Consider the following 20,527-nt stretch of genomic DNA (forward strand, 5'->3'; position numbering starts at 1 on the left):
TGTGCTGAGCTTGGCAGTACAAAGTTTATAAAACTCTTGTCTCACTGAAGTCAGCAATATTTTTGCCATTGATTTAACTGGGACCAGATTATATTTCTTTTATATTCAACACTAGGAAATTTTCTTATAAAATTATATTTTAAATATAAATAAAATATATTTATAAAATAAGTAGGGTAGTACCTTCCTCCCTCTTTTTTTGGTTCACTGTTCAAAAAGTTGCTGGGTCTTAAGGAGTAATGGTGTATATTGAAAAGCTAGATTAGTTGATTTTACATGTATTAAATCCATGCTCCTTAAGCATTAAACTGTATTAAATATATTAATTTAGAGGTATCTTTCGTCATTGGACCATGCAAAATGATGGAAAAGCGATACAGAAGTTGGTAGATAGCAATACTAACTTTTTCCTCCTGTCTTCCAGCTCCATATTTAAAGGCTCAGCTGTGTGTGTGTATCATCTATCTGACATCCAGACCGTGTTCAATGGGCCATTTGCACACAAGGAGGGCCCAAACCACCAGCTGATTCCATATCAGGGCAGAATTCCGTACCCGCGACCTGGCACTGTAAGTACAAAGATGTTTATGCAGCCTTGCCAACTACTTGTCTATGTTTAATACATAAATAAATATTATTTATTCCAAGAGAATGGACTATGTGGGACTATGACACTTAGTTACACTTCAGAACAATTTTATTTGCTTCTCAGCTTGCCATACAAATCATGTAGTATCTGGAAATCTTCTAGAAAGAATTGAAAGTCATGCAAAATGTTGAACACTCTTGTTCTTTCTGCTGAAAAGGTGGTAAGAATTATTTCACTAGATGACAGTCATCTTGTTTACATGTACATTTACAATTTGTGTGTATAATTGAACAAAAGATAGCTAAATAAAGAAGCATACAAAGACAGCATTGTGAGTGTGTTCTACAGTCTGGATCCAAACGTATGTAAGTCTGTCTTCAGTCTGCATGAATTTTCCATAGTACTCTAAAGTTTTGCAGCTCCACTGGGATGCTTGGGAGATGTAGTAGAGAACCAGGCACCCGGGACTTGTCATTTGACTAGGTCTAATATGCTGTCACGTACTGAATCTTAGAAGGGAGACCTATAAATAGATGAGTTTTCATGCTGATCAGTGTATCGTAGTAGTCCTTCTTGATAAGAATGTTTTCTGTATGCCTTGAAAATTTTTCAGCACTTTCTTTCACTGTATCAGGGGCAGTAATAATCTTCCAATGAATTCTGTACACCATTAGAGCTAGCTCTGTTTCCAAGTTTTACAAAAATGTCTCATAAAAGGTTTTAAACAAAATTATTTGGTTTTTTTTCTTTTCACCTTTACGGTGTAGAAAAATTGGTGTTGATGCACTTTTGTCTTTATTTACTTATTTGCACTATTCTTAATTTAGATTTAGCAAAAGTATGAAGTCTAATATTTCCAGCTTTAATGAAGAATGTATGAACTTTCTCTAGAATCTTCTCTAAATCCATATTTGCTAAATGAAGTATGGTAGTGTGGTCTTTTGTTGACTCCTATGAAGTCTTCTTACAATTTCTTAAGTATCAGAATTAAATAAGTATGCACAGAATCATAAATCATCTCTCAGCGATGTAGCTATTTTTTTTTTTAGATGAACACTTTGTTGCTTTTCCATTTATCACAGGAAATCAATTTTTATTTTAATTTTGCAAGTCACTGCAAGAACCTTTAACCATATCGCTATTTCATTCATATTCATCTTTGTGCTGTAGATCTTGTTCTTTCTCTCTCTTTTTCTCTCATACACTAATGCTCAGATACATGGAATAGCTCTCCCTGTTCACACAATTCTCCATGACATTTTAGTGCAGTTATTACTGGCTATAAGATTTAGGACTTTATGTTCCCAGATCTCTAGAATTAGCTAATCAATACCTGATATTCCACTAAGGTCCAATGCTAGCATTATTCTTTGCAATTAATCCATACAGCTGTAACCTTATGAGTTCACTGAGACTTTAAGCTTGAACTTTACCAAAAAAAAAAGAACATAAATGCCCCATTTAAACAGGAAGTTTCACACTCTTGTGATTAGTCACTTTTCAGAGTTTCTTGCTGCTTCAGAATATTGTATTTGTATGTGTTTCCTCAACCACTGCCATGTTATTCTTGGTTCGCCTCATGGAGGTTTATGAGGTATTCCACATGGCCCTAAAGAAATTGGGCAGCACAATGTAAAGGGAAAAAGAAAATTCAGATTTGGATTTAACATGGTGCCAGAAATTATCTACATTTTTCAGATGTGCTGTTGAGCTCCGAATGTGAAGATAAATTCTTAGATCATAGCTCACACAAAAAATAAAGCCAGGAGAGATTCTTTTAAGATGATCATTGCTTGTTTTCTGATCACTGGCTTTTCAGTGCTTCCTCACAATTCAGCCACAACACGGTATTATAAAGGTATATTTTCCAAGATGGGACTTTGCTTTTTTTTCAGTGTCAAAAAGTTCCACCTTTAAATGCATTCCACAAACTCTATTTTTCACTTATGTCAAAGCATCTGTAGAAATCGGGACATGGGGATTTTTCTGCTGCTGAGAATTTGTGTTCAAAGGGTTAAATTTGAATAGCCATGCTTGCAGGCTATGGGGCATGAGCCTCTTTCCTCTGGAACGTAGGGTTTTCACAACTTCTGGGATGCTGGACTAGACAGGGATGCTTTTTTATATGACACGGAAAATCCTACTTTACAGTTGCCTAAAGAGATATTCATAATAAACCTTTGGACAGAAATAAATGTTCATTGTGTCACAGCACATTGGATAAACAAAGAAAAGGCTTCAGTATAGCTTCAGCATGATTAAATAAAGCAATACGTTCATTTGTCCATAATTAACTCCGCAGTGTTTGGCTGCCCTTCACTAAATACCAATGGTTTCTTATTTCTCCACAAGCAAAATTTACTTATGGAAAAAGAAAGGAAAAAAAATTACATAATTGGCAGCTTGCTACTAAATTCAGTGAAGTTTGAGGATAGTTTCCATTTTTCAGAGTTTACAGAAATAGTTTTTATACCTACAGCATGTTGGAGAATATGCTGTAAATTAAAGAATTCTGTTTCTCTCTGCAATCTAGCTGCATGGTGATCAACTGTGAACATAAATATCATGTAGCCAACTCCTTGAATGAGGTGTGAAGGATACACATTCAATCCCTCCAGGAAAGGGAGAGCTTATAGGGTTCTTCAGTAACATCTTTTGCTTCTCATTGGTTTATATGAGGGATAGCAAAAGAATTAATTGACTAAAGATGTTTGTTGAGGCTTTCCTCAGAACAATGATATAATGTAAGTTTTTAGGGTCATACTGGGGTGAACCATAGCACAGACATTTTTGCAGGAAGTCACAGACAAAGGTCTTATGATTTCCAAGTCAAGAATGGAAGGATAGAAAGTATCAGAGAAAGTCTTTTAAGTGAGCTATGCGGGACAGGAAAGTTTAATCTGAACTGCTCGTGAAACAGAATCCCTCTGGAGAGGAACTAGGGTCTGGCAGATCACTACCAAGTAGAATAATCTTGCTAATAGCCCACAAATTTATGAACACAGTTCTTTTTTCAGCATTTGTTGCTAATCTTAGCAGATAGGTCCATACATTTCCTGGAAGACTGTGGATGGAAGTGTCAGAGGGAAGGAGTAGAGCAAACAAGATAATAAGAAGTCAATTTTGCAAGCAATCTTGGAGGGCTAGCATATAGTGTCATTTCTAATGAGAACCAAACCAAAACTCTCAGGATAAATAAGAGTCCAGAAGAATCAATTGTCAAGGATGTCAGATGAGAAAAGAGACCCATATCTGAGCTGAGTTCCAGTTCTTCTTCCTAAAGGAAACTGATGCCAGAGCAGTTTCTTTTAAAGAATTCCTACCAGAGCTGTTCTACTTTGTCTAAATAATTAAATCCTAACTGAGCCAGAAGATGATTCTAGAGACTGGGATTAGGCTGCAGTCCCCTCTTTACTTGGTCCCTGGTATTGCCTGATGAATAGTTAATTAGGTGCATAAGATGGAACAGCTTTTAGCAGGAAGGGTAGAACGGGCACTCCTGCCTGGTGGTTAGAGGGATCCCCTGGGAAGTGAAGACCCAGATTCTAACATTTGCTTGCATCAGGTAGGTTGGACGCATGACTCATATATCCCCAGCAAGTTTCCTAGTCTCTCAGAGTATGATTCATTTTATGTAATTTTAGCCATCTAAAAGCAGGGCATCTAGTCTGAATTACTGCCTACAGAGGAAACCTAGATGGCCAACTAAGAATAAATGCCTGACTTTGAGACAGTAGAAGTCAGGTGAGGTAAATCTCTCCCTAAGCTACTAGCTATTTTTGTGTCTGTGGTTTTGACCAGAAATTCCATCCTAGACGTAAGAATGGTCCTCATCAAAATAAACAAGTTTCCATTAAATGCTTCATATTGAACAAATCAACATTTTCTAACTGGAAAAATATTTGTTGAAACATTTCTGAACATCTCCAATACTCTGAGGAGACTTTCACAGCTCAGAAATCTGGTAAGGGGGAAAATGAAAGCTCAGGAGCAGCAAGAGGAAGTGAGGTAACAGTAGCTGGAAAAAAGTCATGTAAATTAACATAGGTACATCCAGAACATTGTACCAGTTACATAGCTCCTGAGTTCTTCCCACAGTCGTCTTTTAGTTTCACTCTCAGTAAACACTTGAGTTTTCTAAGATTACTTTTATTTCCTCATGAGGTCCAGAATGCCTGGGAGCTGATTATTGGGATGGTTCTTCATTACATTTAAAGAAGCATCCAGAGTATTCATGGACCTCTGTTACTTCTCAGGCATAGAGGAAAGTATAGACAAGATCTTGTGAATGGTCAATCTTTTCAGATATAAATGAGTTGTCATGGGACCCCCTCATCAACTCCATATTACTGCTTTTTCAAATGAAAATGAGTCACAGGCCCTTTCACCATCTCATAATCAATGTAATGACTGGAGGGATATTGAGCAAATTACAGTTCAGTATCAGATTTTACCTTTTGCCTTTGTACTAATTCTGTAACAAATCAGCTGCAAAAGTTTGGTATCTTCCCATACCAATCGCTTGGATGTTTCTTTTCAACAGGCAGTTTGGAAGCATAAAGAATGTGGAAATAGGTCCAGAAGTATGGATCTTTGCCATCAAGCTGGGTTTTGAAAGTGCAAAAATACGTTTGTGTTTGCTTATCGGAATTGATGGGAGTTCAAAGCGCAGCTATTCAAGCACTTCATTCCCATTACTGGAACATAATTACTTTCAGTCAGAGTCTGAAGTGCTCTTTTGGGAACTTACTTTGTCAACTATCTGTCAATATTTGTAAATGAGTTGGAGATGAAAACTCTTTGAAAGATGGCAAGTATTGTTAAGCATTACTGTCCATGTTTCTTACAGTGTCCAGGAGGAGCCTTCACACCTAATATACGGACAACCAAAGAGTTTCCAGACGATGTTGTGACCTTCATCAGGAATCACCCTTTGATGTTTAATCCCATTTACCCAATACACAAGAGGCCATTAATCATCCGGATAGGAGCCGACTACAAGTATACAAAGATTGCTGTGGATCGAGTGAATGCTGCTGACGGAAGATATCATGTCTTGTTTCTTGGAACAGGTAAGACAAACTTAGCAACAGTTGTTTTCCCCCATTGCATTATAATTTGCAGTCAACCCCAATTTGTACAACTTACAGCTTTCAGAAACATTTGTTTAAATGTATTCGCTATCTACAAAAACATCTATAGAAATCCATACATTATGTTCTTTTTACTTTCTGCACATTTTTATGTTTACTATAGATGCTATTTAGGTGCAAGAGATACATTGTATTGATAGGAATTTTATTTGAGACAGAAATCAACACTAGTGTATAACGTATTTGATCTAAATTATAATATTCTCTTGAATATGGTTTGTCTGCAACAGGATTCTACAGTAGAATTTGATGCACTCTAACATGAGTAAAAATACCAAAATCTGGCTTTGTATTGTTTTGTATACTCACATCATCATTATTTACTATATGCTGTGTAAGCTACTTCTGAAGAAAAACACAAGCTGATCAGGATGTTACAAAGGCAGAAATAACAACTCCACAAAAAAAAAAAAGTAAAAATATGGAAGTACTTAGCAGAGAACAAGAAACAAATGGCTGGAGTCCTAGCAGTAGTGGACACAGAGAATTTGATCCAAGTATTCTGAAATAATTTCTGTCTAATATAACCTACATTTTGTTTTTAGTTACATCAGATTTGAATCTGGTGTTATGCTTCTGAAGTCTGCAGGGAACAGGTCAAGTGATTCTCATACTGATCAATTTTGATTTTTTAAAATATTCAGATATGAATCACACTCTTCTGATTGAAGCAGACAAGCGGAGTGGTACTCTGGCTAGACCCTAGGATTCATTCACATCTGAAACTGCTGCTGGCTTAACAGGGCATTATAGATTGATAGGCACAAAGGCTAATCTTTTTTACTCCAGATGGTTTCAAGTAGAACAAAGGAAAAGAACTCCAGGAGAACAAATATATCTGTGAACATCAGAAAATAATTACAGAGATGGCTGCATTGCTTTTATGGCTCACATGTTATTGGGGTCCTGGTTGTTTTCTGCTTGTAGAATAACCGTGTCTGCCAACAAACTCACATGGGGCTGCGAATAACCTTCCCGTTATAATAGATTTAGGAAGCTGGTGCTAAAAGATCTCTCAGGAGCATCAGGCTTCTATAGGGGCAGGATTAAAATAAACTCTCTTCACTCTTAGAAAAACCTCCCCAACTATCAAAATCAGCAGGGTGCCCTTGTACCAAAGGAGGCCAACTGCGTATGGTGCTGTATTAGCAGAAGCGTATCCAGCCAGCAGGTTGCTGGAAGGGATTCTTCACCTGTATTTGACTCCTGTCAGGAGTACCATGTCCAGTTGTGGGCACCCCAGTACATGGAAAACATTGACCTAACGGAACAAGATCAGTTAAAGGACTGTAGCATGTGATGTATGAGAACAGGCTGAGACAATTGGGTTTATTCAGAGAAAGCTAAGGGGGGACCTTACTGCTGTTGACAACTACCTAACGGGAGGGTACAACTACCTAATGGGAAAAAACAAATCTGGACTCTTCTCAAGGTTTTCGGTGTCAGAGTGAGAGGGATTGGACACAAGTTGCAATGTCGGACATTGCAATTAGATATAGAGTAAAAGGTTTTCACTGTCAGCGTGATCAAATATTGGAACAGGGGCCCAAAGAGGCTGTGAATTCTCCTTCCTCAAAGACTCAAAGGATTCAAAACCCAACCTGACACAGCCCTGAGCAACGTGCTCTAACTGGACCCGCTTTGAATGGGGGACTGGACCAGATGACTTCTAGAGACCCCGTCCAGCCTACAGGCTTCTGCGGTTCAGTGAAAGGAGACAGGAAAACTGAAACACTTCATTTGTGTTCTTGTGTCAAACCTTTACCAGGTCACCGTCTACTGTACTGTGAATGCTTAGAATACTATAAGGCATAGTCAGGGTAGAAGAAGCTCTGGGTAATGAATTACATTAGGAATTTCATCAAGTTTTTTATCTGGGTATTTTTGTTTCCTTGTTTGGCAGTTGATAAGTGATTTTAAGGTGTTCTTGAAGATCACTTTGATCCTACTTGCAGAGTCATTAGAAACTACCGAATTAAGCTAATTAGGACAGTGCTTTCTTGAGGTGCGTTTCCCCCTGCCTCCCCTAACATGTAACCACGTTTTCTTTTTAGTTTAATTAATGCAGCTACAGTTCTTGACTTTGGGACCCCTTAGGGTAATTTTCCTCGTTTCCTAAAGAAGTAAAGAAAAGAGTCTTTGTACACTACTGTAGAAGTACCAGAAATGTTAATAGATGTCCCTACAGCTGTTACACAACTCCACAAAAACACTTAGTAAAAGAGAAGGTTTGGTTTTCTCTTAGCTTTATTCCTTGCCAAATCACTATGTTTAGCCAGAGTAATAGCTTGGTAGGCTAGTACATAACTTTCAAATGAACATTTTATGCAATTTTTATATAGCGATGCCATTGTTTTAAAATGCTCTATAAGCATCTAGTGTCAATTGGAGGAAAATTCTACTAAAGATTAGTGGAAAAGATAAAGACATATAAGTTTCCAACCAATACAGGATCATTAATGTAGCAGTGACAGTTAATACTGGAAATGTAATGAAAATTTGAAATGTGCATGAAATCACAATATTGATAGTTAGCATTTTAGTAATTCTGCAAGAGACAAATATGGGTAATTTCATTTTATACTTTGATTAGCTTCTGGCTCTTTTTAAGTGGTCAGTGTGGCCTCACACATACATCTGTGATTCGTTAAAAAGATTAACGTACCTCAGTTTGTTCTTACACTTTGTTAATCCTCTTCTATGGGATCAGCACAGGATCCATGATGGATCAAATACATAAACTGCAGCTCAATACTTTATATTCATTGCTTTATCTTCCACATTACAATGGAGATGAGGATCATTGTCTGCTTTCTAGTTGGTTGGAGGGGAGGCATTATTCTTCCTGAGCAGGGCACAGGACGTTAATAGCTTCCAAGGTCTTCCTCAGAAGAAATTGGTACGATGTAAGCTACTGCATTTCTCAGTCCTTTTAAATAAAAGTGATCAAGTTTCAGCCACTGAGAGGAGAAACTTGTTTTCTTTATTCTCTGCTTTCTGTGAGACTCAGGAGGATTCGATAGAGATATTAACTGTCAAAAGGAATGCAGAGGGGATTTGCTTTGGTGTCAGTTTGTCCCGGCAAATGCAAAAACCAGATTGTATAGGAGAATTTCATGTGATAATTTCCTTGGGAGCCTGGAGCCCCACAGCCAGAGACAATGGGACTTGACACCTGGTGACAATTACACTCAGCTCAGATGATGAGTTACTGCTGCTGAACTGAGATGTTGCCAGCCATGTCTGTCACTGTCAGTGACCTGTCTCATGCTTGAAATTGGAGTGTTTTATGTCTTGCCAGATGCAGAGCACACAAAATGTTTAGCTTTTCCTCTCTTCCTCCTCTATAGCCTCAGTAATAAATCAGTTCCTGAATACAAGTGAAGAATAACAGAAGTATAAAGCTCCAAGAACCCCAGTGGTTTTCATCATGTAGCCATGGCATAGGAGGGTATAGGCAGCTGTGTCATTTTTTCACATTAAGGTGAACTAAATGTAGTGTTTCCTTTGCACCCCCAGACAAAAGTGCTGAGCTCACAGGGCCTGGTCCATGCCCAGAGTTAATACATTGCTGTTCTCCCTCGCTCACCTACATAGCTAACAAAATAAATCCCAGGGACAGGCGTTGTTCTTGCAGCATTCCACCCGCTTTTCAAAAGATAACCATCTCCTGTTTTCCCTATGCTTTTCAGCGTGAAGACTCCCAAAGCACTTGACAAAACTTGCTGGTTTTGTTAAGTCCACCCAAAGGGATCTCTTCACCCCCCCCTTGAAATGAGCTGATTTAGAGTAAGGAACAACTGTTTAATGGTAGAGAGCAGTGCTACAAGAGAAGAGTGCTCTATACCTCGTCTTCCCAAACACCGAGGGATAATTTACTTGGATAGAATGTAATGGCTCATTTGTGTATTTGACAAGGGCGATGCTGATGATAATTTTTCCCTATGCAATGAGTAATAACATATTCAGTTCAGGAATTTGGGGTTAGAGTTCTGCTTCAATTATCCCATTTCTGTGGTAGGCCAGGACTGAGTCTTGAAGTTTTTGATTCACCCTAGAGTTTTACTGTAATGACTTTACTCATTTCAGCTATATCTAAAGAACCCAAGCTTTCAATATTTTCTGTTTATCCTTTGGTAGATTGTTTTCCATCTGAGTTTTAAGAACAGCAGTAAAACAGCATGAGAACATTTTCCTGAGATTAATATTTGTTTTTTAAGCATGCCACCTACTGCTTGCAGTACGAAAGCTTTTGGTCAAAGTACATGCAGATTGCACAACCAAAAGATTATGCACGGGGTTTTTTATTGCTCTTGGTGTTATGAAAATATTTAAATGTCTGGGTCAAACTTGGGTACATTAAACAGCCATAGGCACCAATAGGATTTTTTTCGGCTCCTTGCTATCAAGATGGGATATGTTTTTGTGGAAAGAGATCTAAGTTACTGTCATGAAAAGGCCCTTCAGATTTCAGTGTGGCTTATTCAGAAGATTAATGTGAGCCACATGCATCTGATGTGGCATGAGGTTGATCGATGTTTCTTATTATCTTTTCTTCTCTGATGCAACACTTGTTTTCAAAGTCTGGATGCAGTAAGTGTCTTCAGAGCATAAGGTTGTAATACTCATTTTCATGGTGTTACATGATGGCTGTCTTTTTGGAAAACTAACCCTTGTTGACAACAGTAGCCTCCAGTAATGTAATAGCCAAAATCATGTAATGAGCTACAGATTCTAGCAGAGAGTGATAATCTGGTCAGAAGAGCAAACTTGCCTCCTATAGATTTGCTGGCTGTAGCTTCGTGACTGTGAGCTTGGGAAGATGATGTTGCACAACAGTGGCACAACAGGCAGCAGATGGTTTCCTTCTTCCTCTTGGTCATAGTGTCTGAGTCATTCAAACCCTTTCCTTGATGAACTCATCCAAAGCCTTTTCACAGCCTTTTAAGAAGATAAGTAAGTTAAGAGGGTGTGCCTTCACCTGTTTCGTTTCCCCTGTTCTGTTTTTGTTCAAACAAGCTCATAGTGTGTCCCGAAAGTTTGACTGAGCTGGGGCTATGTGAAAGTTCCACCCTCAAATGTGAGCTCATTAGACATTTGCATCTGTCTTTTTGGGTTTTGATGCAGCTTGAATTTTATGAGGTCTCACAGTAATACTATGAGCTGGAAAAAACTTACACCCCTTTGACAGATGAGTGAACTAAAGCACAGAGAGGTTAGGTGGCTGTGGTTGGATCCCTGACTTGCACCAGAAACCTAAGGACAGCAGAGAGCGTGGGGACCTGGCTCTCAGCCCTGACTGCTAACCTGCCACCATCTCAGGTGCTCTGCTGAGCCTCAACTTTTTCTCAAATGGAGAGATTGCAAGCATTCTGCAAACTCTTTGCTTTCTTTTTTCTTCATAATGTTATCTGTTTGCATCAGGTTCAACCCAGATTAGAGACCAAAAATAATTAAGCTGCCACTAGACTGACAGGTACAAGACAGAGAAAAGTTTTCAGAGGGTCTCCAGCACCGTCAGACACATCAGGGAGGGAGGAAGCCTCTCTGTGAAACTCCTGTCAGAGTAGCAGTTGGTGTCCATTGCAGTCCTTTTTTTATGATGTGGAAAAGTCAGGGGTTTTATTTGTTGTTGAATTTGTGCATGTGATGTGGCTCAGGGATAGATGGGTCCTGACTCTCTGTGAGGCTCACAATACTGACAACTGCAGTGTTCACTTAGGGCTGGGGAAAGAAAAGCTAGTCAAAATTCAGAGAATGAGGTTTAAACTCAGACCTGCAGATTCAGCCCAACACCTGTGTATTTTTAATTGCCGTTCATTAAGCTTCGCCTTTTCCATTGGCCATGGTCAGCCAGACCAGGAATTAGTGCAATCAGGCATAGTCCAACTGCTATCAATGAAGCTTAGCTGATTAATACCAGCCTACAATAATGCCCTGCCTTTCAAGGAATATTTTATTATTATTACTACTAATACTATTATTATTAATTTGTCTCTTCTTCTTCTTTCCTTGGACCATTTATTGGACTGCCTTCCTTCTCCATTTATTTCCCACTCTGCATACTCTCTACACCAGTTTTTAGTCTACAGGTTGTTAGCACTTTCCTCCCTTGCTGTTCCCTGTTTCTCAGTCCTCTCAGAAGGAACATGATCCCAGCAACATTGTCTTCCATGCCAAGCTGGGCTACCTGCAGTCGTTCAAGCAGGTTTGAAACAGAAAAACATTATGAGTCACTCTTGTCCTCTTGCTGTCAGCTTGAGGGACATTCCTTCTTGTTTGTCCATTTGCCCTCAGCTCACAGACTGCTGGGCTGATCTGAAGCTGCAAACAGCTCCCAGTGAAAAGTCAGGGAATTGGTGAGCATAAATCTGCCCCTTCACTTCATGCATTCTAGTGGTGGATTGATATTCTGGAGACACAATGGATTTTTTCATGACTGTGTGAAATCATAACAATGTAGAACTGTTTTCAAGTGGATTTCTGGAAGTAACAAGTAAACGGTGAAGGAAACCATCCTGTTCACTTTTATGATTTTTACAGAATTAGCTTATAATTTCATGTGTTGACCTAAACATGAAAATATTTGACTTACACTTGTTTAGTGATCTCTTATGCCTGATTTACAATGCAAAAGATTATCTATTGTTAAATACACTGGGAAACAGCTCAGGCAGTGCTACTTTGCATATATCTCCTGCAGTGCACAGTGCTGCATCCTTTCATACCTTCCTTCTGACCCAGGGAATTTAGTTTGCTGCCTTGCCATTAAAGGGAATAAGTAAATAAGGTTTTCAACAAAACTCAGATGTACCATAAGCTTTCTGATGTGAACATGTGTAAGTGACTTGATTTGTCAGCTACTGTGCTTATAGTGGAGACATCAGTACTACTGAGAAGGAAATACGAAGTGGGTTTTGGGCACAAATATTTGCTTTTCATTTATTAAGGAAAAGGCTGAGAAACAGTAGAAAAACTATTTCCAGAAGTGGTGGAGGGCTATAGCCTATAAGCCATGTATTGTTGGAAGTATGTGTGTATATATATATGTACAGACTATTAGAATCCCTTGCTTTAAGTAATTTTATTTAATTAATAACTTTCTACTGCCTACTTTCCATAACATGAATATTTATTTTAAATGTTGTATTAAGTTTCCTCTAAAACAATGGAACATTCCTTTCTGCAAGGATCTGTCCCTCATGGTACAATACTGAGTCAAAGCAAATGGTAAAATATTGAGTGAAGGGAACTGAATACCGAGGTAAACAGTCCTTAACTCTGTGTATTTTTCTGGGGTGTGACAAAAAGGTAGATAGGAACCTACTTTTCAAATAGGAAAGGTTATTAGGACACAAGGAGTTGGCGTCAGGCATTATCAGTATTTTCTGTGCCAATGCCGGGGATAAAATCTCCCTTCAGGCTCTGATTTCTGTTCGGGGCAATGTTTGAGGACTGAAGACAATTTAGGAATTTTAAATGTGTGGCATGCGCTAATGGATCATTGAAATAAACCGGTTCTTCAGAGGCTCAGCAGCCTCAGATTTCTTTGCAGGTAAGGTCACTGTCAACATGCTTAGTGCCCTGTATGTCAGGGTTACAGGTAGTTGAGACTTTTCAGGCAGCTGAAAAAAAACACAAAAGGCTGCAACTCCTCCCTGCACTTCTGATATGGTATTTTGTATGGTATGTTGTAATGTTAGAGACAACACACTGATAAAAGGATGCAAAGAGGCAGAGGTAGACTGGACTTAAACTGTATATATTTGTGAGCGGGTTATTCCCTTTAGCAGGAGCAGAAATGCACACACACACATGCACGTGCATATGCACATGCTTCTCCTTAGCTCCAACGAGGGATGCATCTGCAGCAGTTTAAAGCTTCGGTGGGCCCTGGCAGTTAGTAAATCTCTCTCAGGTTCTCATAGCTTTGCTAATACTGGCACCCAGTCTAGACCACAGCTGTGCTATCACAAGATTTAGTTTCAGTAAAGTTTCTTCGGAAGGAACTGGTTTATCGTGCCATTGAATAATGAGAATAAATGTTCTCCACAGAAAATTCTCATGAAAAATTCATGCCTAACGTGCCCTGAGCATGTACAATTGATAGCTATGCATTTTTAAGTCTTGTCAGCTTTCAATTTCTCTTTTCCTTCTTTTTTTTTTTTTTAAATGACAAAATACTGCAATGTGCTCTCTGTGTGTGGTCAGGTCGTTACACATCAATATTCTGGCTTTAAACCTTTTTTTTTTTTTAAATAAAATATATTATTATCTGCTGGCTTCCTCCAGGGAAATAAGAAGATGTAAATTATTTACTGTAACCAACTTGCCCTGCAGCTTCAGCTATGCAATTTAGTCACTGACCTTAAAAGCAAAGCAAAATTGCCCTTTTTCAGTTTATGTTGTCTACATCATGAATTGCCAAACAGGAAGCTGAGATTTCCTTTCCTCGGTCACAAATTCATAAAAATACACGTAGATACTTACCTATATTGTGCTATACTAATGTTTTACTAACCGCACAAGTCTATATTGCTCATAAAACTTTTGAAGGCCGAACAGAATCTATACCATGTGGTCTCATTCCTCAGAATCAGTATTGAGCAAATAAATTTATTCTACTCAGTCTAATTTCCAGGCCTTTCAGGCAAGAGGAATTCTATGTGGTGTGCTTTTTCCAAGTAAAAATGCTTGTCCTTGTGATTCTCCCACAGTCCGCCTTTTCTGCCACATCAGAAATACTTCAGTGGCTGTCTGAGCCTTTAAGAGCCTTCACAGATGGACCCCTCCATCTCATATATTCTTTCCACATAACAAATTTGGAAAACTGATCACAAATATCCCCTTTGGTCTCACTCATCACATCTACCCTGCAAAAACACTGCTATTGCCCCATCCTTCTTACTTCTTACTCCTTTGATCTGAGGGAGGCTTGGAACTGTATTTTGAGAGGACAGCCATGATGGAGTAGCTACAATAACTTCACCTTGCTTTTCCTTTTTTCCTTATGGACCAAAATATTAACTCCTACCAATATGTAACAGATTTGATTATTGTTTGACTTTCCTGAAAAAAAAAAGCTTTCATCTTACTTTGTTTAGGTGTAGATAGAGTTATTCTTTGGAATGTTTACCTTTCATGTCATCAGTTGTCATTACATTTTATTTACAAATATGAATATATATTAAATTCTGCAGTAGCTCCCTTTAACCTGTTTATATTGCTGTGTTTTTACTTTAAGATCATTAGGATAGATACTGCCTCTGTCTGTGTGTCTGTACAGCAACTAGTACAGAAGATACTGATTTTGATTGATCCTTTTGGGTAGAATGGTAGCAGTAATGGTAGTAACTCCAATCTTACCATGACTTCTTCATGTTCAGGTGTGAGAATACTGTATATAATATTCCTATATAAGGAGTCATCTCATGCTTCTTTCTGACCCAAAACCCTAGAAATTACTGAACTTTTCTTACCTTTCACTATGTGATAGTGCTTGCTTTGATGGTTTCTTTTCATAATCGATAATGGTTCATCTGGGGTTTTTTTTCTTTGTCTCTGTCACATGGTCTTACTTTTTCTCATCTTTTCCAGATCAAGGAACCGTACAAAAAGTTGTTGTCCTACCCACCAACTTCTCTGCAAGTGGAGAACTCATTTTAGAAGAGCTGGAGGTTTTTCAGGTTTGGCTTGCTCCTACTTTTACTCTTCCAATGTGTATGTTCACACAAACACTTTGTTCTAAGAGACTTTGGCAAGGGCAGCTGTGACTTGATAAAAGATCAAGTAAATGTGCATACTGTCATCTCGATACCCATGCAAAGCAGAATATAAAATGTCCAGTGTTATGAAGGCTGTAGCTAGCTTAAGTCTTTTTTTCCCCCTATATTTAAGTTGCTTATTTTTTATGTTGTTGTACTAGCTAGAAGGGGCTAATCACATTTTTACAAGGTAATGTTATAGTGGCTGCCAGAAGGCAACTTCTATCACTGGCATCACGTATTGAGACTGTCACTATTTACAGATGGAATCTAAGATTTTTGTACTTCTTTGATTATCTGATAATCTTCCTGATTCTAAGCTGCAGAATGGAAGCAAACCAGTGCTGATTTTGCTTAACTCCAGTTCTTCAAAGCCACAGGCCTCTGGAGTAAAGAAAACTACAAGCTCAACACAAAATGAGCTGAAAAGAAACACAAACAACTACAGGGAGAAATAGGGGAATAGCCTCTGTCAATTACTTTGGCATGTAGCAGCTTGTAATAACCTAAAGAAAATGTTCGCCCTCATGTTGAAAAATCCCTTTCAAATTTTTGAATGGGCTATTCTTTAAATCAGGTAGTCTCGGGGCAAATGGTACTATGCGTCTTTAAAACTTAGTTAAGGGTTTTGTCATGGGCTTTTCTCTACTTCATTGAGGGGATACAAAAAGGAAAATTTAAGCTTTTTTATCTAGACAGGCAGCATTAACAATTCTTTAAGGAAAAGAGTACGCTCTGTGTTAATCCTCATAAAGGCATAATTAGTCTTGCTAGGCTTTTGTTGAAGACTTCCCTTTAAAAAAGATATATGTGAGTAATATTACCTAAAGAGTACCCTTCACCCAAGTATTACTAATTCCATTTACTGAAACATAAATTCATACAGCAAGAAGATAGGTGGGCTGAGAGGAATTCTCAACGTAAACCTAGTTTCTGGGTGTCTGTGCACAGACTTTATTATCCTGCACCCTAAAAATCATGATGTCGTAACCTCTACCATTGCAATCTGTGCGGGCAGCATGGCAGTATTTTGATGAGTCTTTTCAAGAGAGCAGGAATGAGATCACTGGCTGTGTGCTAGTAAATATCGAGAGTAAGCAAAGCACTGATTCCTTTCCAGAGTATAAGCAAGGAAAGGAGAATGTGGCATTAGATCCAATGTTGCATTTGACCTTGAGTCTCCAGACATTTCATGAAATACTGCAGCAGCCCTAAACTCCTTCCAACCGTTGCCAATTCACATGATTCGCAGCCAGCGTTTCTAGTCCTGGCCTCCCTGCTGTGCTTGTAGTCCACTGCAATTAATCCTAGCCCACCGTTATGGCTTTCTTTTGTGACTGAGCAAATGCTAAATCTTAAAAAAATCCTGAACATTTTTATTACCATCAATTTTATCATTTGTTCGGATGAGAATAATGAATTGCTTCACTTGCTTAAGGCAATGAATTTGATAATTCCTTTTCCAGCTCTTTGACGTTTGGTTTGGACACAGACAATAAAAGACTGCAGTGATGACACATAGTAGTACACAGTACTGTCTCTGGGAAAGAAACGTTCGATAACACACATGCCATTTTTAACATTCTAGTCATTGATTATCTGAACGTATATGTTGGATGGTAACCAAACTCTATGCGCCGTAGACAATGTGTAGGAGAAATATGACATATTCTTATCCAGATCATGTGGTGAATATGCATGAGCTATTGTATGATTTTTCCTTATCATCATCGTCAAAGGACAAACATTGTTTCTTATTACAAAGTGAGAATAATGGCTTCAAAACACATTGCTCCTATATTGCTGAGGTAACACAGATGCAGGTTAATTAGAAGTGTACAAAAACTTGTTGATGCACATGAGTAATAATGATGTGGTTGAGTTTAGCCAATACATTTTGTGAGACATTAATTGTATATATGTAATTTGTTTAGTTCTGAAAATAGCAAAAAATTAGTAGGAGTGAGTGATGCCTTTCTAAGATATAAAAAGTTATAGTTTTCTTAGCTATGACTTACTTAGGTTTTATTGAATTTCAAATTTTAATGTTGGGACAGTATTAATAAGAGAGTCCTTGTAAATGTGGTTTGGAATTTTGTCTTTCAGAGTAATTCTCCTATAACGACAATGAAGATTTCATCTAAAAAGGTAAAGAAAAGTAGGATGCTTACTTAGTGCTTATTAATTGAGAAGCAAATTGACTTAAAGGTGTTAGAATACCAGGTTTTGTGCAGCATACTAAGTATAGGCAGATGTTCCATAATGAATATGGAGAAACTTGACTGAAGTTTGCATGAGTTGTTTTTTATGTCCCAGAGCCACTAAGATAAAAGAATTTCTATTCATTATGTATCATTTCTAATTCACTGAAAGTGTCCATTTTTTTGTTGTTTTGTTTGACAGTTAAGGAAAAAAAGTACTAAAAGAGGAAATTCGCTCTCCCCTTTTTTTCTTTAAGGCCTAAATAAAATTTTGCCCTTCAAGTCTGATCCATGCAGAAAGGCGGTGTTGGGGCTGTTGGGTCCATGGTGCAATTGTGCATCTTTGTTCCTTAGTAATAAATGATGGCAATAAGAATGATGAAAAGAGCTGAGAGGATTTCTGCTGAAATGTTAAATGCTCAAACTAAAAATATGTATTCCATGATTTTGCAAGCAACATGTTACTCAATATTTTACAAAATTACTAATAAGTAAACGTTATTCGCTTAATTGAATTTAGTGTAATTTTTTTAGTTTTATGACAAAAAGATCAGGAGAGTTTCAAGGTTTTTGTTGATTACAATTTATATTTTAAGAATGATTAGTTAATTGTTGCTGAGTAAAGCAGTCATTTTGGCCCAGATTTTGGTGATGACCTATTCACTTTGAACTTCTTTTGCAAAAGCTCTAATTTATTATAGAAGTTGTTCTGGCTTATTCGTCCAGGTATATAAGGCTATCAGAATCTGGCCCTAAGCCTCAACATAATCTCTAGGTTTTATGTCTTGGAAATCCATGCATTGGAGAATCCAACCAGGAACTCTGCATAATATTTATTAAAGTGACTATATGCAGAGAAAATACTTAGTTCAAAGGCCTGAGCCAATAATCCTCACTGACTAAGAACCAAGTTCTCAAATCTGAGCAATATTAACTCAGCCTATGTGCCCCAGAACAGAACAATGACACTCAATGTCCAAAAAACATTAACGTTCCCCAGTGTTTCTAAGTGTTTTCTAACAGGAAGGTGGAAATATTATAGGCCTGTTCACCTGGGGGATTTCTGTTTATCTTGGCTTTATGTATATTAGTGGCTCCCCTCTTGGTCTTGAGTTAATTCCAAAGTTAATTGAAAGGTTTTTAGGTGCTTTAGCCGAGTCTTGGGTGAAGCTCCTCCACATCTGAAATAAATCTTCCCATTTCCTTCTCCAGCAACAGCTGTACGTGAGCTCAGATGAAGGGGTCACCCAGGTATCCTTGCATCGCTGCCACATCTACGGGACCGCCTGCGCCGACTGCTGCCTCGCCCGAGACCCCTACTGTGCCTGGGATGGAAACTCCTGCTCCAGGTTTTATCCCACAGGGAAAAGGTGAGCAGTACTAAGGGGCCAGTGAAGTCTGCAAGGAAAGGCCTTTGTTCTGCTATGTAGCCTGGGGTGTTGTAATGTGATGGAGAAGTGGGATGTCATTCCTTTCAGGAGCATTTACAAGCAATACCTCCGTAGCTATCATGCTTGGCATTGTTCATCACCTAGGAGTGTGTGTTGCAAGAGTGTATGACAAAGAGCTTGCCTTTTCATATTTAAAATAATGGACTGAAAAAAAGAGGTAAAAAACCATTCCTAATCATAAATATTAATCCTTCTGGCTCACGCACACAAAATCAGTGAAACATTTTTTCCCTTTGTTTAAATTCAGTTGCTCGCTATGAATGTAATTATGATAGCCCTAAACACAGCAAAATATCTCTCGGGCTGTCTGAGGAATAGTGTCATTTATTTTTTTTGTTCCTCATTTGCTCCTAAGTGAGAAGAATTATTTCCAGGGAAATTTTAGGCAAATGTGATTTCCATGTAATGCCTGCAAATTTGGAGTTTTTGACATGAGATTTATTAAAGCAGACAGGGAAAGCAATTTCTCTTTAATTTACAGCAGAGCTAATAGTCCATCTCATAATTCTTATGCAAAACAGGAGCCTCTTTCCTCCTCCCAAGGGAAATATTTAATAGCAGGAGGCTGTAGTGAGCTCTTGTATTACTAAGATTTCACTTCATAGACAAACAAAGCTACAGAATACACAATGAGGTATTACTGCAGAGGAGACAAACCCTTCAGATGTATGCCAGAGCTTTACCCACCACGTGCCACTGTGCTCACTGCCTGCACCTGAGCTGCAGAGGCAGAATACCAGATGCAGTTAATGGACTTTACTCCTTTACCTACGTGGAGGGAGACAGTAGACAGAAACAGGCAAAGTTTGGCTCTGCTTCAGTGACCCAACCAGCTGATGACAATGTCATCCCCTGGGATTAAAGACAATTGCTTTTGTTATTGCAAAGTTTTCTTGACTCATTCCTTATTTGAGATTAAAAGGTAAAGCCTAACCTGGCCATGTATCCATTGGCAAAGTACCTGGAGTTTTTACTGCTTTCACTCAGCATACTCAGCCTCCAGTCGGCAAAATGATTGTTTTCTTCCATGGAACAAAGGTCAGAAGATGGGGGGAGGAAAGAAAAATCCCCAAGTTTCAGGCCACCTACCTCCTACACTAACATAGCTGCCAAAAGATATAATGAGCAGTCAGGTATACCCAGTCTGTGCAGTTTCCAGTGGATTCTTTGCCATCCCCATTATATACACCCAAGGTTATTTCCACTGGGGCTTGCTTTCATGCTGACATTTTGTTTGCAATTTGCTTTTTATATCAAACCAAAATAAACACCTGAAACTGTATGGAAAAAAATCTGGTTTTCATATGTGAAGGAAATGAGTTGTCACTTTATCTAACAAGAGACATTGTGAAGGAGAAAACATTGGTAA

At 38.3% G+C, this 20,527-nt stretch overlaps 1 protein-coding gene across 2 annotated transcripts in view; it reads left to right on the top strand.

Moving 5' to 3' along the window:
- SEMA3C (semaphorin 3C) overlaps positions 1-20,527 on the top strand; it is a 123,794-nt gene that overhangs the window by 92,468 nt on the left and 10,799 nt on the right. For both annotated transcript variants that reach the window (XM_069801717.1, XM_069801718.1), the window contains exons 11-15: positions 425-569; positions 5,439-5,661; positions 15,340-15,428; positions 17,613-17,654; positions 18,920-19,077. In XM_069801717.1, the coding sequence (XP_069657818.1) occupies positions 425-569; positions 5,439-5,661; positions 15,340-15,428; positions 17,613-17,654; positions 18,920-19,077 (657 nt within the window). The remainder of the gene's footprint in view (positions 1-424; positions 570-5,438; positions 5,662-15,339; positions 15,429-17,612; positions 17,655-18,919; positions 19,078-20,527) is intronic.

Source organism: Haliaeetus albicilla, chromosome 14 (genome assembly GCF_947461875.1).
Source record: "Haliaeetus albicilla chromosome 14, bHalAlb1.1, whole genome shotgun sequence".
NCBI classification, from domain to species: Eukaryota; Metazoa; Chordata; class Aves; order Accipitriformes; family Accipitridae; genus Haliaeetus; species Haliaeetus albicilla.